The following is a 19,631-nucleotide window of genomic DNA, read 5'->3' on the forward strand; positions in this document are numbered from 1 at the left end:
ACATGGATTTTTATTTTTTTATTTTTTTATTTTTTGGTGGTACTGGGGGTGGAACCCAGGGGCTTTCTACCTCCGGGCTATACTCCTAGACCTATATTATATTTTATTTGGAAACAGGGTCTCACTAAGTTGCTGAGAGCCTCACTAAGTAGCTGAGGCTGGCTTCAAACCTGCGCAATCCTCCTGTCTCAGCCTTCCAAGCGCGGGGATTGCAAGTGTGCGCCACCACGCCCGGCTCCAACGTGGATTTTTAAGTGAGAGAAAAATAAATTTTTAATTTCTAATTCATTGTTATTTTTATATTTGTTATATCTCAGAGCTGAATTTATAATTTAGCTAATACCCTTGCTTTCTTGAGTCTTCTCTGTCCTGATTCTGCCTCTACTTTTCTGACTGACCCTCTTTGAGATTCCGTATAAGTCAGGATTAGTTAGGCTATACAGTGGTAGCTAATAAATCTCCAAGTCTTAGTGTCATAACACAACAGAAGTTTACTTCTCACTCTAAAAATCAGACAGATTGGTGGATAGTGCTGTTCCAAAGATTATCCCAGAATACACATCCCCTCTCTTTTTCTATGGTGCCATCTTGTAGTTCTTGGCTTTTACACTTTGGAAGGAAAAGAGATAATATGAATGTTATTGGGGAACCCCAAAATAAACCCTCTAGCTTTGCTTGTTCTCAGCTGAGTTTAAAAAAAACCCACCAATTTTGTAGGTCAGACAGCTGAGCGATACAGTATTAGTCTCCTGTTAGCTTTGCTGTAAATAACACCTTGGATGTGTGATTATGATGGTAGTGGTTGCTGAGGTTACTCTTTAGGGACTTGAAGGCAGATTTTGCTTAAAACACGGACTCTTCACTTGGGCCTGTAGCTGTTTGATAAGTGAATGGAATGAGATGAAGATACTTGGCATCTCTGCCTTCCTATTATGTTTATCTCCTTTGTTTTCTTAAACTTTGTGTCATATTCTACTCAGCTCTGCATGTAGACATGTTGGTCATTTGAGAAAAGTTTTGTTCAAAACTATAATGTGGGGTTAACTTGACCTAGTCTTGCCTAGTTTCCCTCTCCCCACCTCCCACCCCCAAGGCTAAAGGGACCTAACAAGCCACCTTGACCGAAAACACCAGACTATAAAGGAGTGATAAGAGGTGGCACCCACGTTTCTAAAAGTTCCCCACCTATTCTCAGGAGAGACATGAATATTCCTCCCCTTTTTTAGACTGTCACCATCCCTCATTATTTCTGTCTGACATCTGTAACCCCTAAACCCTCTGGAATAGGGAAGCTGATTTGTGAGCAAAGCTCCTGGGATTCCATTCTTTTTCCCTAATACTCGTCTCTCATTGTGTTTTTTTCTGTGTGATGAGCTTCTGGACCCGGGGGTGGTTACGCTCCCATTACTTCTGTTGTTGTTGTGTTGGTTTGTTTCTTTTTTCTTGAGATAGAATCTCATCATGTTGTGCAGGCATGATCCTATAGACCTGAAACTCAAAAGGCTGAAGCTAGAGGGCCACTTAGGCCTGAAAGCTGAAGACTTAAGTGGCAAAATTTTTTGAAGTGTATTTGTTAAGTAGGCATTGATATGCTTATTTTTGTGTATGTGTTCAGAAAAAAATTTTCACTTATATAATACAAAATAGGCTTAGGGATTACTACCTTGAAGCATTGTGTGTGTGTGTGTGTGTGTGTGTGTGTGTGTGTGTGTGTTACGTGGGATTGAACCCAGGAGTATTCTCCTTCTTAGCTACACTCCTAGTCTTATTTTATTTTTGCAACAGGGTCTCACTAAATTGCTGAGGGCCTTGGTGAGTTGTTGAAGCTGACCTCAAACCTGTGATTCTCCTGTCTCAGCTTCCCAAGTACTGGGATTGCAGGCATACATCACCTTGCTCAGCATCTCCATACTTTCCTTCTTCCTGGATGATAGAGCCCTTCTTTCAGCTGACGTAGCCACCCAGAATAAAGACTACATTTCCCAGTCTCCTTTTCAGAGAAGTGTACCATAGGATAAAGATCTAGCCAATGAGATGCCAGTAAAAGTGCTAAGAGCAATATCTGGGATGTGTTTTTAATGAAAGGGTGGGTCTTTCTCCTTTTCTTCTTTCCTTATGGCTGGGAGATAGATTTTATGGCTGGACTGCAGCAGCTGAACTTGGATATGAGCCTTTTGTTGAGAATGGTCATGCAACAGGATAGAAGTTTAGCCTAACTCTCAATTAATGTAGCTTTAAATATCTTAATTAATTTTTTTACTAAAATTTTAGGCTTAGTGGTTTATATTATGTAAACCACTGATTGGTTTACATTTATGTGAAGGAGAAATAAAATTCCACTTGTTTAAGCTCATCTCGTTCTCTTCTTGTATCATCTGCAACTGTGCCTAACCCTAACATAAAGTAAGCCTGAAAAAGTGAATTATTAACTGGGAGATAGGCTATTTCAAAGCAGAGAGAACAGCAAATACAAAGGCTCAGATGCTAGCGAGTGCTGTGCTCAGGGAGTGTCATGGTACTGTGTGGCAGGAGAGGAGACTGAGGAGGGTCAGGATGAGCCACAGGAGAGGATGGACCGAATGGGCAGAGTTGTGGCAGAGAAGCCCATTGGAAGTTCTGAGTGCAGGCAAGGTGAGAGACAACTGTGGCTCTGGCAGTGATGGAAATGGAGGAAGGGTATCAATTTAAGATGTATTTAGGGATGGTCAAGGGTGGTGTGTGCTTATAATCTCGGCTGCTTGGAGGATAAAGCAGGGCCACCATAAATTTGAGGCTAGCCTGGGCAACTTAGTAAGACTGTTTTTTTTAAAGCTACATTTAGGAGCAAGGAGGAGGTCACTGAATATATGTATGTGGAGGGAGCTTGTCATCAGAGAAAGATCTGAACTTTTGTGTTTCTCCTCCTCAGAGGCCTGGTAGGGAGGAGTTTAGCCTTCCCCATGGAGAGTCCTTTTCTTGCTCTAATCCTTTGGGCCCATGCTATTTTCTACTGCTTGATCTAGGATTAGTTAAAAAATTAGAAGGTGGAGGATATTTAACCCCACAAATGCTGGCTTTTCCAGGCTGCCTGAGTAGCCTTTGGAGGAGCTGTGAGGGCTGTTCAGGCCATGGCCAGCAGCTGGACACTGTCCCTGGCTGGCTGGCTGGCTGGGACAGAGTGCCTCTGGGTAATTGAGTAAGAGTAGGGCTCTCAACAGATAAACAGGCTTGTCTGTTGGTGGCCAGCAGGTAAGTGGGAAATTGCCAGTCATGGTATTTGAAGAAAATAGTTCAGCTCCACTCCTAGGCAGGAGTTCTAGGAAGCACTTCTCTGCTGGGTCGGAGCCCTGATTCCAGGGTACTCCTTAACCTTCTGGGTGTCAGGAAAAGGATAGGAGGTTAGCTCCAGCAGGCAGCTGAGGTCATCCTTCTTTGAACCTCCACGTGGTATTTGCTTAAAGCAGTTGCTGCCAGAGGCCCAGGACCCTAGAGTATAAAGCAGAATGTCTGCTCTCTGTGCCCAGAACCGAGCAGGTGAGCAGCCAGGGCAGAGGGGGAGGGATTGGAGTCCAAAGGGGAGTGCAGGTGGCCTGGGGAGAGTGGGGAGGGGGAGATAAGACATCTTCTTGAGCACTCTGCAGAGTTGCTTCATCTTTCTTGGGAATGACTCAGTTTTCCCAGCCGCAAAAAGGAAAAGAGGAAGACAGTGCATGTGGGAGTTGGGGAGCTGCCCCCGAGGCCTGGGGGATGGTGACGGTGACAAGGAGGCAATTTGAGCACCATCCTCCCTGTTGTGTGACCGAGGTGAGAAAGGAGCACTTCCCAGTTCAGAGGAAGACATCCCCCCCTCCCATCCTCCTTGGTCCACCTAGGTCATCCTCTCAGGGCCCTTCAACTCTGTGCTGCCGCACATCAGGGAATGGTCAACAGGATTTGAGACAGGCCATCCCTAGATCAAGTCCGTTCTTTTTCTTCTTCACCCTTATCAGGCCTCCATTTGCCTTCCTTCTCAGATCTACAACCGCAAGCATGGTGGCAGGCCTCACCTGGGCTCTGGCCCTCCTCTCAGGTGGGTCTCCAACCCGACTTCAGTGTGGGGGTGGGTGGAGGCTGGCCCTGTCCACACTGGAGGAGGTGAACCTGGCACCTTATCACCCCCTCCACCTCCACAGCATTTTCAGCCACCCAGGCACGGAAAGACTACTTCAGCCAAAGCAGTGGGGACAAAGGCATGATGGAGCAGATCCGGCAGCAGAAGGTGGCAATGGAGCCCATGTGAGTGGCTAGGGAAAGGGGTGCAGGGACGGGAGGAGGCAGCCAGGCCTTAGGATGATGTGCTGCCTATGCACATCATTCCTCTAGTATGTGTTTCTCACTGGAATGGGGCCAGGAATTCCTTGTTCCTGTGCTCTTCAGCGCCCTCTGTCAGTGGCTCCCTCCTTTTGCCCTGGCTGTGCTTCTGAGTCCTTGCCCACTAAGAGCTGGGACCAGGGATCAGTGGAGAGAGCTCTCCCTGCGTTCCCAGAGTGACCAGAGGGTTTGAGAGTCTTGGCTCACATGTGAAACACTTTCTTGCCGTCTTGTGCATCTGAGTTTTTGTTGCGTGTTTGTGTTTTGTGTGTGAGTAGTTGTGGTTGGCTGAGGGTTAACACTAGGGTCCCGGGCTCTGTGACCATCTCTCTTCATCCTTGGTTTCCTAAAAGGATCAGTGTATGATGTCTCTGGTGCAAAGCAGATGCTCAGCTTTAGCGGTCTAATCACCTGGGTGTCCATTCCCTTCCACAGGAGACTGAAAGACAGTCTTGAGCAAGACCTCAGCAATATGAACATATTCCTGGAAAAGCTGGGTCCCTTGAGTGGGCAAGGGAAGGAGCCTCATTTTCGGGCACAGGATCCAGCAGGCATGCGGCGGCAACTGCAGGAGGAGCTGGAGGAGGTGAAGTCGCGCCTGGTGCCCTACATGGCGGAGGTGCATAAGCTCGTGGGCCTGAACTTGGAAGGGTTGCGTCAGCAGCTGAAACCTTACACGGTGGAGCTGATGGAGCGGGTGGCCCTGTGTGCAGAGGAGCTGCAGGAACAGTTACGTGTGGTGGGAGAAGGCACTAAGGCTAAGGTGCTGGGGGGCGTGGATGAGGCACTGGGCCTGCTGCAGGAAATGCAGCATCGCGTGCTTCACCACACAGGCCGAGTCAAAGAACTCTTTCACCCCTATGCCGAGCGCCTGGTGTCCGGCATTGGGCACCACGTGCAGGAGCTGCACCGCAATGTGGCTCCTCATGCCGCCGCCAGTCCTGCACGTCTCAGTCGCTGTGTGCAGGTACTCTCACACAAACTCACGCTCAAGGCCCAGACCCTGCACGCACGCATCCAGCAGAACTTGGACCGGCTGCGCGAGGAGCTCAGCGCCTTCATTAGCACCAGCGCAGACGGGGCTGAGGAGGGGGCCAGCCCCGACCCACAGGTGCTCTCGGAGGAGGTACGCCAGAGACTCCAGGCTTTTCGCCAGGATACCTTCCTGCAGATTGCGGCATTTACCCGGGCCATCGACCAGGAGACAGAGGAAGTCCAGCTGCAGCTAGCACCACCCCCACCAGGTCACAGTGCCTTCAGCCCTGAGTTCCCACAAATGGACAGTGACAAAGCCCTAACCAAGCTGCAGGCTCGTCTTGATGACTTGTGGGAAGACATCACCTATGGCCTTCATGACCAGGGCCATAGTTATCTGGAGGAACCCTAAGGTCCTACTTGCTCTGGTTCGCTCCCTGGCTCTTTATCTGGGGAGCCCTGAACCTGAGTCTCTAGCATGGCCTGTTGGGCGGAGGGCAGAGGGTGTGGAAGGCAGAAGGTCTTGTACAGGACAGGTGAGGCCACCAAGGGGTTGCTGTTCCTGCTATATCCAGCTTCCTCAACTCCCCCATCTGGATGCATTACACTCACCAGGCTTTGCAAACCCAGCTTCCCCGTGCTCATTTGGGAATCCTCATGAGTTGTAACATTCAGGGATGGAGGGAGAGGGGAGGAAGAGAGGCCCTTTGTGTATGAGAGATTGTCTGCAAGCCTATATGCAATGGTGCTGGAAGCCTGTGACACTACATCCCAGAGTTTGGCTTCTGTCAGTTCCGGCTGCCTGATGGTCACTGCTCCAGCTGGTCCACAGAGAGGAGATCCTGTCTCCCCAGAGCTGCCATGACACTTCTGCTCAGGAAAGAGAAGAGTGCAAGGAGGAAAATATGATGGGGAGAGCATGTGATAGTGTGTGCATATCCTCACTGGCTGTGATGCTGGTGGGTGTGAATGGTGAGGACAGCGATGGGATGGGGTGGAGCCCATATTTCCTTATATAGCGCCACACCTAATAAGGGTCTGAGGCCTTTACATTGTAGGGCCACCCTAAACCCTCTGGTGAGCTATACTGTGTGTTCTCCCCATCTCCAGCTCCATTCTCCTGACACTCAGGCAGAAATCTAGACTATTGGCTCAAATGAAATAGATGCTTGTGATGGAAGTGTGTTTGCCTGGTGTGACTCTCATTTGAACCATGTCTGAGAGTGGTGGCCTCACAAATGTCCCAAAAGTACACCATCACTCACTCTAGTCTCTTGCTACTTTCTCATTCAGCCCCATCCCAATACTGGTCTGCTAGAGAAGCCTGGCTCTGGCTTCAGGGCTCCTAGCTAGACAACAGATGTCAGTCACACCTGGTGGGGGGGCTGGTTTAGAGACCATTTCCTCTGCACCTGTATTGTTCAACAGCCTGTTTATCACAGGACATTGTGTATGGAATGCAGGAGGAGCTGTGACCTGGTGGACCTAAGACTCCTGAAGTGGTCTGTTCCTTTTGTTCCTGTGCATAGTCTCTTTTTTGTGATCTTCTTGGAAGCCACAAACTCTTAGCCCTCCCTACTCATATACACACTCAGGGGCATCATAGATTACCTGGTAGCAGTGAATTTGGGAGTAGGTGGTGGTGGAAGGAAAGGGTAAACATGCCTCTTTGCCGCTGGACTGACCTGTCCAGCATCCTTGTCTCCTGATTTGGCAGGCCCAGCCCAGCCAGTTCCAAACTCTGAACAGAACTCACACAAACCTGAGCTCCATATGAGTCATCTCTGACACCCTGGATTTAGCCACTCTCAGCGACGAAACTGTATTGTGGTCCTAGCACAGGGAGAGGAAGTACTAAAAGTAAACATTTTCCAAAAAGGAGTGTTTTTGTTAGTTAGGAAACAGGGAAAGGTGAGTCAGCTGGGGTCAGATGTGGTGGGGATAAAGGGGTGGGAGTAAAAATAAAGGTTTTTTTTTGTTTTGTTTTTTTCTTGGTACTGAGGATGGAACCCAGGGTCATTCTACCTCTGAACTACACCCTTGGCCCTATTTTTTTATTTTGAAACAGCGTCTTACTGAGTTGCAAAGGGCCTCATTAAGTAGCTGAGGCTGTCCGCAAACCTTGATACACCTGTCTCGGCCTCCCAAATGCTGGGATTACAAGCGTGATCCACCACGCCCGGCTTAAAGGCTGTGTTTTTGAGGGGAGGTGCTTATGAGAACAGAAATATGGAACCAGAAAAGCAAAAAGGCAAAGAGGGGTTGGGGGACGGAAAGAGGAGAAGATGGGCGACCTAGAGAGAGAGTCCTAGAGCCTAAGAGTTCAAGTCTTAGAGCCCAAGCAGCCTGGAGCCCGGCTTCGGAGTGAGCCTCCCCTGGGCAGGATTCCCAGGGACAAGCTAGTCCCCTTGCTGTCAAGGGTCTTGTAGACGGCCCTACATCTAAAAGCAAGTCCTGGCGAAGTGACAGCTGAATTGATCCCGATGGCTATGGAAGTCCCGGCCACAACAACACCGGAACTGAAAGTCCTTGCCACAGTTCCTGGAGGGCCCAGAATCTGCGGCCTCTTTAGGAAGGGGCAGGCCAGCAGCTGGCGGAAGTGAGGCCGCGGGAGCAACGGAAGGGGTGGGACCTGGGGGCGGAGCAGTAGAAGCCGGAAGCCGAGGCCTGAACTGCGTGTGGGGCGATGTCAGCCAGCGGGGCGGTGGAGGCCGGGCCCCTCGGGGCTGCCGTCGCCCCCTCGCCCTCCACTACCAGCCCGCCAGCTACGGGGCACTTGTTCCGACCCATTAGCGCCGAAGATGAGGAGCAACAGCCCACCGAGATCGAGTCGCTCTGCATGAACTGTTACTGCAACGTGAGGCTGGGGCGCCACTGCGGGCGGCGGGAGGATAGGACTTGGACGGCCAGGGACTCACCCAGCCGGGTGCGCTCTGTCGGCGACCCAGAGGCTCGCCCGGGGGTAGGGTCGGAAACAGTTGTGTCGATTCTTTCCTTCCCTCTTCCCCAGGGCATGACGCGCCTCCTGCTCACCAAGATCCCTTTCTTCAGAGAGATAATAGTGAGCTCCTTCTCCTGCGAGCACTGTGGCTGGAGCAATACCGAAATCCAGTCGGCAGGCAGGATCCAGGACCAGGGAGTGCGCTACACGTTGTCTGTGAGGGCCCTGGAGGTGAGAGGAACCCAAAGCAGGTACCCCACTGTCCCTGAGAGTGTGGTCAGGAGTCAGCTGTGGTCCAGGCCGTTGGGCCTCGAATAAATTCCCCGGTAACCAGGTATTAGTTTCCTCCTTTGTAAAATGGTGTTGGTGTTCAAGCGAGATAAGATTTGTGAAAGTATGAAATGAATAAGAGTTACTGTAGGTAGTATTATCATCATTTGGGTAATCTGGCTCACACCAATTGCCTGGACCCTCCCAAGTGGAAAGTGTGTGTGTGTGTGTGGGGGGGGGGGCAAATGGAATGAGAACTGGTAGAGGGGGGCAGTCTGGTTATTTCCTGAGGAAAAGCTGTACTGTTGGTCTCTTTCGACTGAAAGTTTGCTTTTCTACACAGGACATGAACAGAGAAGTGGTGAAGACTGACTCTGCCACCACCAGGATACCTGAGCTGGATTTTGAAATTCCAGCTTTCAGCCAGAAGGGAGGTAAGTTTAAGATCAGGGTATTTGGACTGTTCACACATAAGCTGGAATTTTACTTATCTTCTTGCAAAACACCTGGAGCTTGGCCTAGTGCTTGCATATGGGATATGATTTTCATTTCTTTAAAATGAGCAAAGGGCTCAGGTAAAATAGCTTGAGATGGTACAGAGTAATACTAAGACCATGCTATAGTTATTTAAGAATAAACATTTCTGTTATCAGAGATGACTGGAACCCCTGCGAATTCAACCCAGGGGCCTCCTACCTCTGAGCTACAGCCCCAGCCCTGTTTTGTTTACAGGATCTCACTAAGTTGTGGAGAGCCTCATTAAGTTGCTGAAGCTGGCTGAGAATCTGTAATCTTCCTGTTTCAGCCTCCCAAGTAATGGGATTACAAGAGTGTGCCACCATGCCTGGCTGGCCTCTTCTTTTTAAGGATGAAGAAATCAAGGACCATGAAGTTTAGGTGAATTGTCCAGGGTCACACAGGCATTTGATAATGGAGCTAAGGCTTACTTATGGTTCATTTTTGTTCATAGCTCTGACCACTGTGGAAGGATTGATCAGCCGTGCTATTACTGGCCTAGAACAGGATCAGCCTACACGAAGGGTAAGCTGATCTTTTCTGGTTGCTCATAGAGACATTGCTTACATGTATCTCAATAGAGTGTTTAGCTTTCCATTGGTCTCATCCCATCACCCTGCTTTTCCTCATCTTTTTTATTCTTTCATGTAAGGTAAAAGAAGAAGATGTAGCTGAAAGAAAAGAATAGAGGGTTTAGCTTTCCATGTAGCTGAACTGTCTCTGACTGAAATTGGGGAAACTTTCTGGCCAAGCATATCATGGTGTTGTAACTGCCAAGAAGTGGCATATGTCCTTTCCATTCCCCCTCCCTCCTCTGTGTATTCAGGCCTCATCACAGTTTTACTTCTGCAGGGCCCAGCCTGATCCGCTTGGGTAATCTGTGCTTCCTGGGTATTCCATTGTATCATATATTTAGTATTACAGAAATATTGCAATTATATAATTTAGTAATCTGTTTCTCTAACCTGGCCTGAGGGACTGGCATATATGGTAGAATGAATGAGAAAGTGTGGCTCCCCTGACACCAAGCCAGGAACTTAAGACTTTTTAAATTGTATTTTACTGTGAGGTCTGAGCTATTCTGTTTCCACTCTCTAAGAAAGGTATTGACCTCCTGAGGGGCTTGACATGGGCATGATGGGTTTGGGCATGAGTTACACCACTAGGGCTGAGGCTTTTACTTTGTTCATGTAAGGTAAAAGAAGAAGGTGTAGCTGAAAGAATTGATGAGTTCATTGTCAAACTGAAGGAGCTTAAGAAAGTAGCCTCCCCTTTTACTCTGGTAAGTATTGAGGGGTTGTGGTTGCTTTTGATTTAATGGGGAAAGATATTAAAAATGGGATTTTTTTTTTTTTTATCAGTGGTCTGATGGTAGGTAGAGGGTTATATAAGATTTCTTGTTGCAATTACTCTTACCTACTAGATCATCGATGATCCCTCAGGGAATAGCTTTGTAGAAAATCCACATGCTCCCCAGAAAGATGATGCCCTGGTGATCACACACTACTGTCGGACCCAGCAACAGCAAGAGATGCTGGGGCTCCAAGTAAGTGGCCTGAAGGGGCTAGTAGAATGCTGTAAGATTACCTGACACTCTTGTGTTGCTAGGAATAAGTGGAAACTTATTTTGTTTCTGCAGACACTCTCAGCTTGTTTGTGCTTCTCATCTAGCTCATGTTAGGACCTAACATCACAGAAAGACTAACAGTGGCTGTGATCCTGTCTTGAGCCCTGTTCTTCCCTTGATTGGGGCTTTGCTATCTGGCTTCTCTGTCCAACCCATGAGTTAGCACCTATTATAAGTGAGCAAGGGCATTTTTCCCCATTCCAGGGAAGGTTGTTGGGGAGGCTGAGGGCTACCTCCCAACTTGTGATTTGCTTTTAGGTAGAAGGACCAGAAGAGAAGCCAGAACAGGAAGATCTCAGAAATGAAGTGAGTCACATTGGTTCCTAATGAGGAAAAGCAGGGTAATGGGATGAGACCAATGCTGTTCAGTGTCTCTCTTCATGCTGTTCACTGCTGCCGTGGGTGGCCACCAGCACACCAACCGAATATCTCTAGCCTGAGCTTCCTGCCGGGGAGGGCTCACCCTGTGTCTGCATATTGTGTTCCAGGTGCTCCAGTTTAACACAAACTGCCCAGAATGCAATGCCCCTGCTCAGACCAACATGAAGCTAGTACGTATCTTTTGTGGAGCAGTTGACTTACTCTTCATCTGACTCAGACATGTAGCTTATGTTCAGGCTGGGAGCATCCTTCTAAAGAAAGCACATGCTTTATTCCCAGTGATGAGGAAATTGTTGCCTTTGATTAAATGGCTTTTGGATTCAAAGAAAAAACTAGACCATGTTTTCAAAACATTTTTGAACAGAATTTATCATGGACGGGGAGGTTGCCTTCTTCTGGAAGACTTACAGGATTAGGTTGCTGCGTATGAGAGAAGTTGCAGTCCTGGGACCAGTGTTTGTGTGTGGTTTGGCTTCGTTTTATTTTTCCACAGGGTTTTCTTGCTCCCCTGGAAGCAAATTTCCTTAACTCCATCTTCCAGAAATTCCTCATTTTAAGGAGGTTATCATCATGGCCACCAACTGTGAGAACTGTGGACATCGGACCAATGAGGTGGGTGGGCTCTATAGCTTAAGGGTACCCCTTTATAATTTGTATCCTTTCTAGATCTGTTTCAGGATGGAGGAGATGAAGTGGTTTGGGTCTTTTTCTTAGGCTTAGTGTAGGGTGAGGAGCCCTTGAAGGAACTCAAAATTAACCTAGAGAAGAAAAGGTAGAGATATGTAACTCATTTGTGAAATGAGAAAGGTTGATTATATGGAAAAGAGAAAGAGTTTTGATCCATTTGTCAGAGGGATGAAAGTTCAGCTAGGCAAATTTTTTTTTTTTTTTTTTTGGTAGTACTGGGGTACTTGGAAGCCCTTCTCTGGGCTACATTCCCAGACCTATTTTATAATTTTTTAAATTTGGAAACAGGGTCTCTTAAGCCAGTGCGGCTTGCTTCGAACCTGTGCGAACCTCCTGTCTCCGCCTCCCAATCTCGGGGATTACAAGCGTGCGCCACCACGCCCAGCCAGCCAGGCAGATTTTGACTCCATAATGAAGGACTGTCTGAAAACGGATTGTGTTACCCTGGACAGTAGTTAATTTTTTTTTTCTCCAAGCATATTCAAGCATGAGGTGATTAAACTCTTAAGCCAGAATATCATAAAAACCAGAGTATCATAAAAGGGGATCCATATAGTGGATTCAGTAGTGAGTAAAAACGATTTCTTAAAAGGTAAATTCAGAATTTCTTGGTGATTTATACTAAACTTTGGCATCCTCTTGGGGCAGGGCATTGTGGTTCCATCAGCTCTTGGTGGGCTCCATTGTTTGGTGTTTGTGGTTTGGTCCTTGCTGCCACTGTTGGTTTACAAGGCTCTGTCATTAGTAGTCATTAGTTTGCCAGATTGGAGGTCCAGGCCTCTGTGAATCCGAGGTCTCCCTGGCATTTGCTGAGGCTCAGGGTCTTCTTTCTGCTGTTGCTCCTGACTGTTGTCTGTGCAGGTGAAATCCGGAGGAGCGGTAGAACCCTTGGGCACCAGGATCACCCTCCACATCACAGATCCCTCAGACATGACTAGAGACCTCCTCAAGGTAACAGTCTGCTCAGGAAAGTGACTGTCCTCATACTACTCTCTGTCTAGTGGAAATTTTCTATTAAAATAATGTTCAGAGACATGAGATATACCCCCTTATTTCCCTGGGTTTGAAGGTCCCTGAGCAGGGTTATAATTGTAGGTTCAGCAAGTTATCCTTAAGCTCCTTTTGAATGATGACTTCGAAGCTTTTTGGGTTCCAGTGTCTGTACAGGTCTTCTTTAATCCCTAATGACAGGGTATCTGACGGCTTGTAGCTATGACTCAGAGCTTCTTTTTACTAAGTTGTATTTTGGTGGTTCACATGGAGTCTCTAGTTTTAACTCAGAAGTCAGAAAAAACTGGAATAGCTGACACTGTCCCCAGACTGCCACTGTGGGTACTAATTTGATAGGAGGCTTCTGATTGGCTTTCTTGGCTCCTAACTTAATGTTTTTTTCTTAAAACAACACTGGAGATTGAACCCCTGCCTTTTAAATATTAGATATGTGCTCTCCCACTGAGTTACATCCTTAGCCCTTGATTTAAATCCTAATCAACTTTTTATCTTACAGTCTGAGACCTGTAGTGTGGAAATTCCAGAGCTGGAATTTGAACTGGGAATGGGTGTCCTTGGGGGAAAGTTCACCACGTTAGAGGGGCTACTGAAGGACATCCGGGAACTGGTGAGTCCCCTGAGCACACACAGTACAGCTTTTTAAAACAATATGGCTGTGAAAAAAGGGGCTAGAAGACCTCAAACATCCTAGTTTAGGTTCTGATAATTGGAGTTTTCTTGCTTTAAAACTGGATTTAAGAGACTTAAATATTACTTTGGACTGTGAATAAAAGTTTATGGGAAATTTTTAGGCCTAACTATGGGATAGTGTAGTTAATTTCTTGTCTTGGATAAGTCATTTATTTCATTGTAAAATAGGTGACAAAGGTCCTAGAATGTAAAACTTCTTTTTTTTTTTTTTGTAGTACTGGGAATGGAACCCAGGGACTTTCCACCTTCAAGCTACACCCCTAGCCCTACTTTTTATTCTTTATTTTGAAACAAGGTCTCACTGAGTTGCAAAAGGCCTCACTAAGTAGCTGAGGCTGTCCATAAACTGCGATCCTCCTGTTTCAGCCTCTCAAATGCTGGGATTACCAGTTTACACCACCATGCCTGGCTGTTATTTTTTATTTTGAAATAGGGTCTTTCCAGCATCTGAGAGTCTTGCTAAGTTGCTGAGGCTGGCCTTAACCTTGTGATTCTCTTGTCTCAGCTTCCCAAGTACTGGGATTATAGCCACGTGCCACTATTCCCAGCTGGAAATCGTGCTATTTCATATAAGGGACTTGAGTGTCCATAGATTTTGCCCTCTGTGGGGAGTCCTGGAACCAACTTCACTGTAAATACCTAGGGATGACTGTATATTTATATTCTTGATGAATCATTTTGCTTATTTGATTCTCATTTGTTGGGCATTTTGTCTTTTTAAATTGTAGTTTTTTTTTCTGCTAGGCGTGGTGGCGCATGCTTGTAATCCTAGTGCTAGAAAGGCTGAGACTGGAGAATCGCACATGTTCGAGGCCAGCCTCAGCTACTTAGGCTCTCAGCAACTTAGTGAGACCCTGTTTCCAAATAAAGTATAAAATAGGTCTGAGAGTATTGCTCAGAGGTAGAAAAGCCCCTGGGTTCCACTCCCAGTACCACCAAAAAAATTAAAAATAAATAAAAATAAATAAATTGTATTTTTTCTTCTTGTTTCTTCTCCAGATTAGGATTAAATACTGTAAAAATACTTTTCTGGACTTTGTTTCATATTGTCAGTTTTACCTTGTTAACAAATTGATCCCACATACTCCTAGGAATGTCTCCCTAAGTCATCAAGGCACGGGATAATGGAAAAGTTTCTCTGACTGGGTACCCATTGCCACCCCCACTTGGTTTGTGGTCAAGCCTAATCAGAAAACCAGTATTGTTGCATTTGGGATGTCTTTTATTGCAGGTAACCAAGAACCCTTTCACCCTGGGCGACAGTTCCAATCGTGTTCAATCGGAGAAACTGCAGGAGTTCGGCCAGAAGTTGGAGCAGGTGAGAGGACACTAGCCAGTCAGTATTGTTCCTGGTGTTCCTGTGAACAAGCGGCCACACACTTATTTTCTGGTACTTCTAGACATCTAACCATCATGTTGCAGAGTCTTTTGTTTTCCTGTATCTTGCAATATTTTTTCTCAGTTTTCTTCCTTATTTTGAGTGAGCATTTTCTCCAGTAGCTTCCTGAAATACGTGGGAAATAAAATTTCAAGGACTTTTTTCATGTTTGAATATTTTCTTATTCTGCTGTCATTCTAGATTGATTGTTGGCTGAGAATAGAAATCCAGAATAGAAATGGTTTTTCATTAGAATTTCAAAAGTTCTCAATTTGGTTATTGAGAAGTCTGAAGCCATTTTGACTTTTGATCTTTCATATGTGACCTATTGTGATATTTTTGTCCTCTGCATGTAAAAATTTCAGGATGTTCTTTGATTTTGATTGGTTGATCAGTTTTCAATCACTGTGCTAAGTGTATGGTAGGTTCTTTCTATCTGAAAAACTCATGTGGTTCAATTCTAGGATACTTTCTTGAATTATTCTCTTGGAGATACCCTTTTCTCTATTATCTCTTTTAGATATTAGACTTAACCTGTTTGGTCTTCTATAATTATTTTTATATTTTCATTTTCTTGGTGATAAGTCGGGTCCCTCCTCTTCCCTATGTGATTTTGCAGTGGGGACAGGAGGCAGAACCCTGGAGGCAGAGATATCATGAGTCCAGGTGTCTGGAGACCCTAGGCCTTGTGAGACATACTTGATATCGTGAAACTATAGATGTCATAAGAGAATCGGCATTCCTACATTAGTCCCACCCCCCAAAATACCAGCTTAAATGCAGAAGTACTTCTACCCAGCCAGACAGGTGACTCAGTTGGCCAACTATGGCATCGTCGGCATCCGTGTCTGCGTGTCTCGTTGGTCCCTTCCCCCGCGACTGGCTAACCATCCCTGAAGGTGCATAGTTCTTTCTGATTCTTCTGATTAAAAGCAGATTCTGGTACCTCGCTGGCTGGTTGCCTCCTTTGCAATCTCCCCGAACCCCTTATCTTCCCAGGACCCCTATTTTCAACATTTCATTGGTATTTTGTTCTATTCTGGGAGATTGCCTCAACTTTATTTTCCATCCCTTCAATTGAGTTTTTCATTTCTACTAACATTTTTATTTTCCAAGAGCTTTTTTCTTTAATTTTATTTTTGGTCTATGTCTATACTCCCCTACTCTTTTTGAAAACAGCATTATTCTGTTTTAAGGATGTAACACTTTTCCCCTTGAGATTATTGTTGGGTTTTTTGTCTCCATTTCTTTTAACACACCCTCCCCCCTTTTAAATTTTGTTTTTCAGAGTTAAGGGATTTGCTCAAATGTCTAGTAATCATTGACAGCTTACAAATAAGAGGACTAAAAACCTTGAGCTTTGGCATGGGGCTCATCATAGGGGACTGTAGCCTAAATATGTGTCAAGGTAGCTTCCATTGCCAGAATTATTAGGACTTTTTTCTTGGACTGTTCAGAGTGCTATCAATAGCTGTGTTCCTGTCCTGAGAATGAAGGTGTGTCTGGCAGTGTTTTGAGCACTGATATGGGAAGAAGCCGGGGGCATGTGTCTGTTTCTAGTAGGCGCACATTCACTTAACTTCCTCACTGATGATTCCTTTCCATTTCCATCTATCTGGGGGCCAGCATCTTCCAGTCCATATATGGCATCTTCTCCAGAGAAACAGAAACAATTGTTGGCCATTAGGAGTAGGTGATGAGATTAGGGATGTTGAGTTGCTTTTTTTTAAATGGTACTAGGGATTGAACCTAGGTGCATTTTACCTCGAGATAAATCCCAAGCCCCCTTTTATTTTTGTTTTTGAAACAAGATCTCACTAGGTTTCTGAGTCTCCTAGGTTGCTGAGGCTGTCCTTGAGCTTGTGATCATCCTGTCTCAGCCTCCAAGTGCTGTGATTATAGGTGTATGCTGCTACACCTGGCTGAATTGCTTCTTGAGTAGCTTTCACAGTCCTTAGTCTATTTCCTTTCCACTCCACTTGCGGAGGTACCTAATTTCACAGGTTTTTGGGGTATTTTGCCATAATTGAGTTGGCTTTTGTCTGACATTCATAGTTCTTTCCTTCCAGGAGCTATGTAACATTTACTTGCTATATTCTCTCTTTCCTGTAGATTGCTGAGGGTACCATGAAGGCCCACTTTGTTATGAATGATCCAGCAGGGAACAGTTATTTACAGGTAGAGTAGACCTTCCTGGATGTTCCATTGAAATATGTTTTCTGATTTTCTTTGGGTGTGTATCATATCCCCAGAAAATGAAAGACTTCGTTATAAATGGATTGATTTTTTTTTTTTTTTTTTTTTTTTTTTTTTGGTGGTACTGGGGGTGGAACCCAGGGCCTTTTCTACTTCCAGGCTATACTCCCAGACCTCTTTTATACTTTATTTGGAAACAGGGTCTCACTAAGTTGCTGAGAGCCTCACTAAGTAGCTGAGGCTGGTTTCGAACCTGCGCAATCCTCCTGTCTCAACCTCCCAAGTGCTGGGGTTCCTTCCTTCCTTTAGCTTGTCCTTTCTCCAGCTCTGGGATTTTCACTCTGCAAATCAGATTGTGGGACGAGGAGAAATGGTGTTTTTTTCAGAGGCCATCATTATAGGAAAACTATCCTGTGGTGCTGGGAATCGAACAGGGCCCTAGCCCTACTTCAACATTTATTGAGCACTTATTTGGGTCAGGCAAAACTGTTGAAATTCTTTTTATGATTAAGCTATTGCCACAGTTTTCATAAGAAGTTGTAGGTATAAAATGTTTTAGGCAAAGCCAAGTGTGGTGGCACACGCTTGTAATCCCAGCATTTGGGAGGCTGAGACAGGAGGATCGCAATTCACTGACAGCTTCAGCTATTTAGTGAGGCCCATTGCAATTCAGTGAGCCCCTCTTTCAAAATAAAGAATAAAAAATAGGGCTGGCGGTGTAGCTTGGAGGTCGAATGCCCCTGGGTTCCATCCCTGGTACCGCCAAAAAAAAAAAAGTTTTAGGCAGACTGATCCTTAATTCTGCTTGGAGCCAGGTTGTCCCACTCCTGGCTCATGTGGGCTCTGTTGCTGCCCTACCAGTAAAGCCTAGTCATGGGGGATTAGAGGTCCTTAGAAGTACAAAAGTCATTAAATTTTAGGGAAGTGGGAGTTGGCACCTGCCTTCGGGAGGGGGAAGGTCAGGGGCACAGGCACTCACAGTCTGTCCTTGGCCTTGTAGAATGTATATGCCCCTGAAGAGGATCCGGAGATGAAGGTGGAGCATTACAAGCGTTCCTTTGACCAAAACGAGGAGCTTGGGCTTAATGACATGAAGACGGAAGGCTATGAGGCCGGCCTGGCCCCACAGTGATAGCAGGGGTGACTCACGGACCAGCTTCAGTGCTGCTCATACTGCAGGGTATTACTGTGTGAAGGAAGCTGAGTGTGCCCTCCTTCAGCCCTTGTTGAAGTGGGGAAGGCATCTAGTCTGCATTGGCGATCTAGGCACACTTTCTAAACAGCTGGTGATGCACACGCAAGCCTGTTGTGTTATTGAACTTATTTTAGAGGTTTTGGATGGGCCTGGGAAGAAACCTAGGGATGAACCATTGGACTGTTGTCATTGCTTTTTTCCTGTTATCTCTTTATCCTCCCTCCACACAGTGCTCTGTCCTCTAGGGTGGGACAAAGACAGTTATAGATGAATAGGGGAGTTTGGTTTTGGCCATGTAAAGTGCTGGCTTTCAACAGGAAGTGAGTCTTGTTGGAGGGGTCTGTCAGCAGAGGTGAAAGAACTTCTCATTAAAATAATGGCTTTCAGACAACACTGGTCTCTGCATTCACTTTGTTCCTGTCATGCTGTTAGAAATCAGCCTTGTAGGTGGGTGTGGTGGCACATGCCTATAATCTTACTACTTAGGAGGCTGAGACATGAGGTTCGCAGGTTCAAGGACAGCCTCAGCAAGTAGTGAGACGCTTAGTAACTTAATGAGATACTTTTTAAAACAAAATATAGGGCTGAGGGTGTTGTATACTTTTTAAAACAAAATATAGGGCTGAGGGTGTTGTTTGGAGATAAAATGCCCTGGGTTCAATCCCTAGTACTATACACACACACAGAAAAAAACAAAAACAAAACAAAAAAGAATGCAGCCTTATAAAGAAAATATTTTCCAGTGTAGCTACTGTAATTTGGGGATTGGAACTTTTTATTTATCCGTTCAGTACTGTTTGCTTGCATGCTTTATGCCAGGAACCACAGAGCAGAAGACAAATCTGTTCTTTTGGAGCTTAAAATCTAGAGGAGAAAAATGACAAATGATTAGCAAGATAGCACGTCTGATGGTGATTAAGATTAGGGGGGTATGCAGCAGGGAAAGGGTGTGGAGATTTCAAATAGAATCGTCAGGGAAATGATTTCAATAAAGTGATTTTTTTTTTTTTTTTGGTGGTACTGGGAATTGAACCCAGAGGCATTCTACCTCCAAGCTATAACCCAAACAAATTTGACTTTTTATTTGGAAACAGGGTCTCATTTGGTTGCTGGGGGCCTCACTAAGTTGTTGAGGATATCCTCAAATCTGTGATCCTCCTGCCTCAGCCTCCCAAGTAGGAATACAAGTGTGGCCACCACACTGAGCTGTGAGGTAGTAATCTGACTTTGGTAGAGCTGAGGAGGTAGGAGCAGTTTTTTTACCCTGTGTGTAGCTGGGGGAAGATTTTCAGGCAGAGGGATCTATAAATGCCCTGAGGCTACAGTGGGAGAGGCCAGGGGCTGCCTACAGTTGCTAGGGATCACTGTGCTGCCCAGATCCAGTCCCCAGCCAGCTTCCATTGCACTGTAGCCTGCTGCTGCTTAGGAACAAAAG

General features: G+C 46.0%; 2 protein-coding genes across 3 annotated transcripts; both read left to right on the forward strand.

The window, feature by feature from the left end:
• Positions 1 to 4,008: 4,008 nt before the first annotated feature.
• APOA5 (apolipoprotein A5) lies at positions 4,009 to 5,716 on the forward strand (the record flags this gene model as incomplete). The annotated part of the gene is made up of 3 exons (XM_080698803.1): positions 4,009 to 4,048; positions 4,152 to 4,254; positions 4,765 to 5,716. 3 exons carry the CDS (start codon positions 4,009 to 4,011, stop codon positions 5,714 to 5,716), a joined length of 1,095 nt encoding a protein of 364 aa, XP_080554929.1.
• Positions 5,717 to 7,990: 2,274 nt separating this feature from the next.
• Positions 7,991 to 18,133, forward strand: ZPR1 (ZPR1 zinc finger; the record flags this gene model as incomplete). Of its 2 annotated transcripts, XM_080719702.1 has the most annotated exons (14): positions 7,991 to 8,161; positions 8,315 to 8,476; positions 8,859 to 8,949; positions 9,486 to 9,556; positions 10,227 to 10,313; positions 10,455 to 10,577; positions 10,917 to 10,964; positions 11,147 to 11,213; positions 11,581 to 11,651; positions 12,588 to 12,677; positions 13,234 to 13,344; positions 14,659 to 14,745; positions 16,918 to 16,983; positions 18,002 to 18,133. In XM_080719702.1, the coding sequence occupies 14 exons, from the start codon at positions 7,991 to 7,993 to the stop codon at positions 18,131 to 18,133; spliced, it is 1,377 nt and encodes a 458-aa protein (XP_080575828.1). The 2 variants fall into 2 exon arrangements, with proteins under 2 accessions (XP_080575828.1, XP_080575829.1); XM_080719703.1 differs by lacking the exon at positions 8,315 to 8,476.
• Positions 18,134 to 19,631: the final 1,498 nt, after the last annotated feature.

This window comes from Muscardinus avellanarius (assembly GCF_963383645.1).
Source record: "Muscardinus avellanarius genome assembly, chromosome: 1".
Classification (NCBI taxonomy): Eukaryota; Metazoa; Chordata; class Mammalia; order Rodentia; family Gliridae; genus Muscardinus; species Muscardinus avellanarius.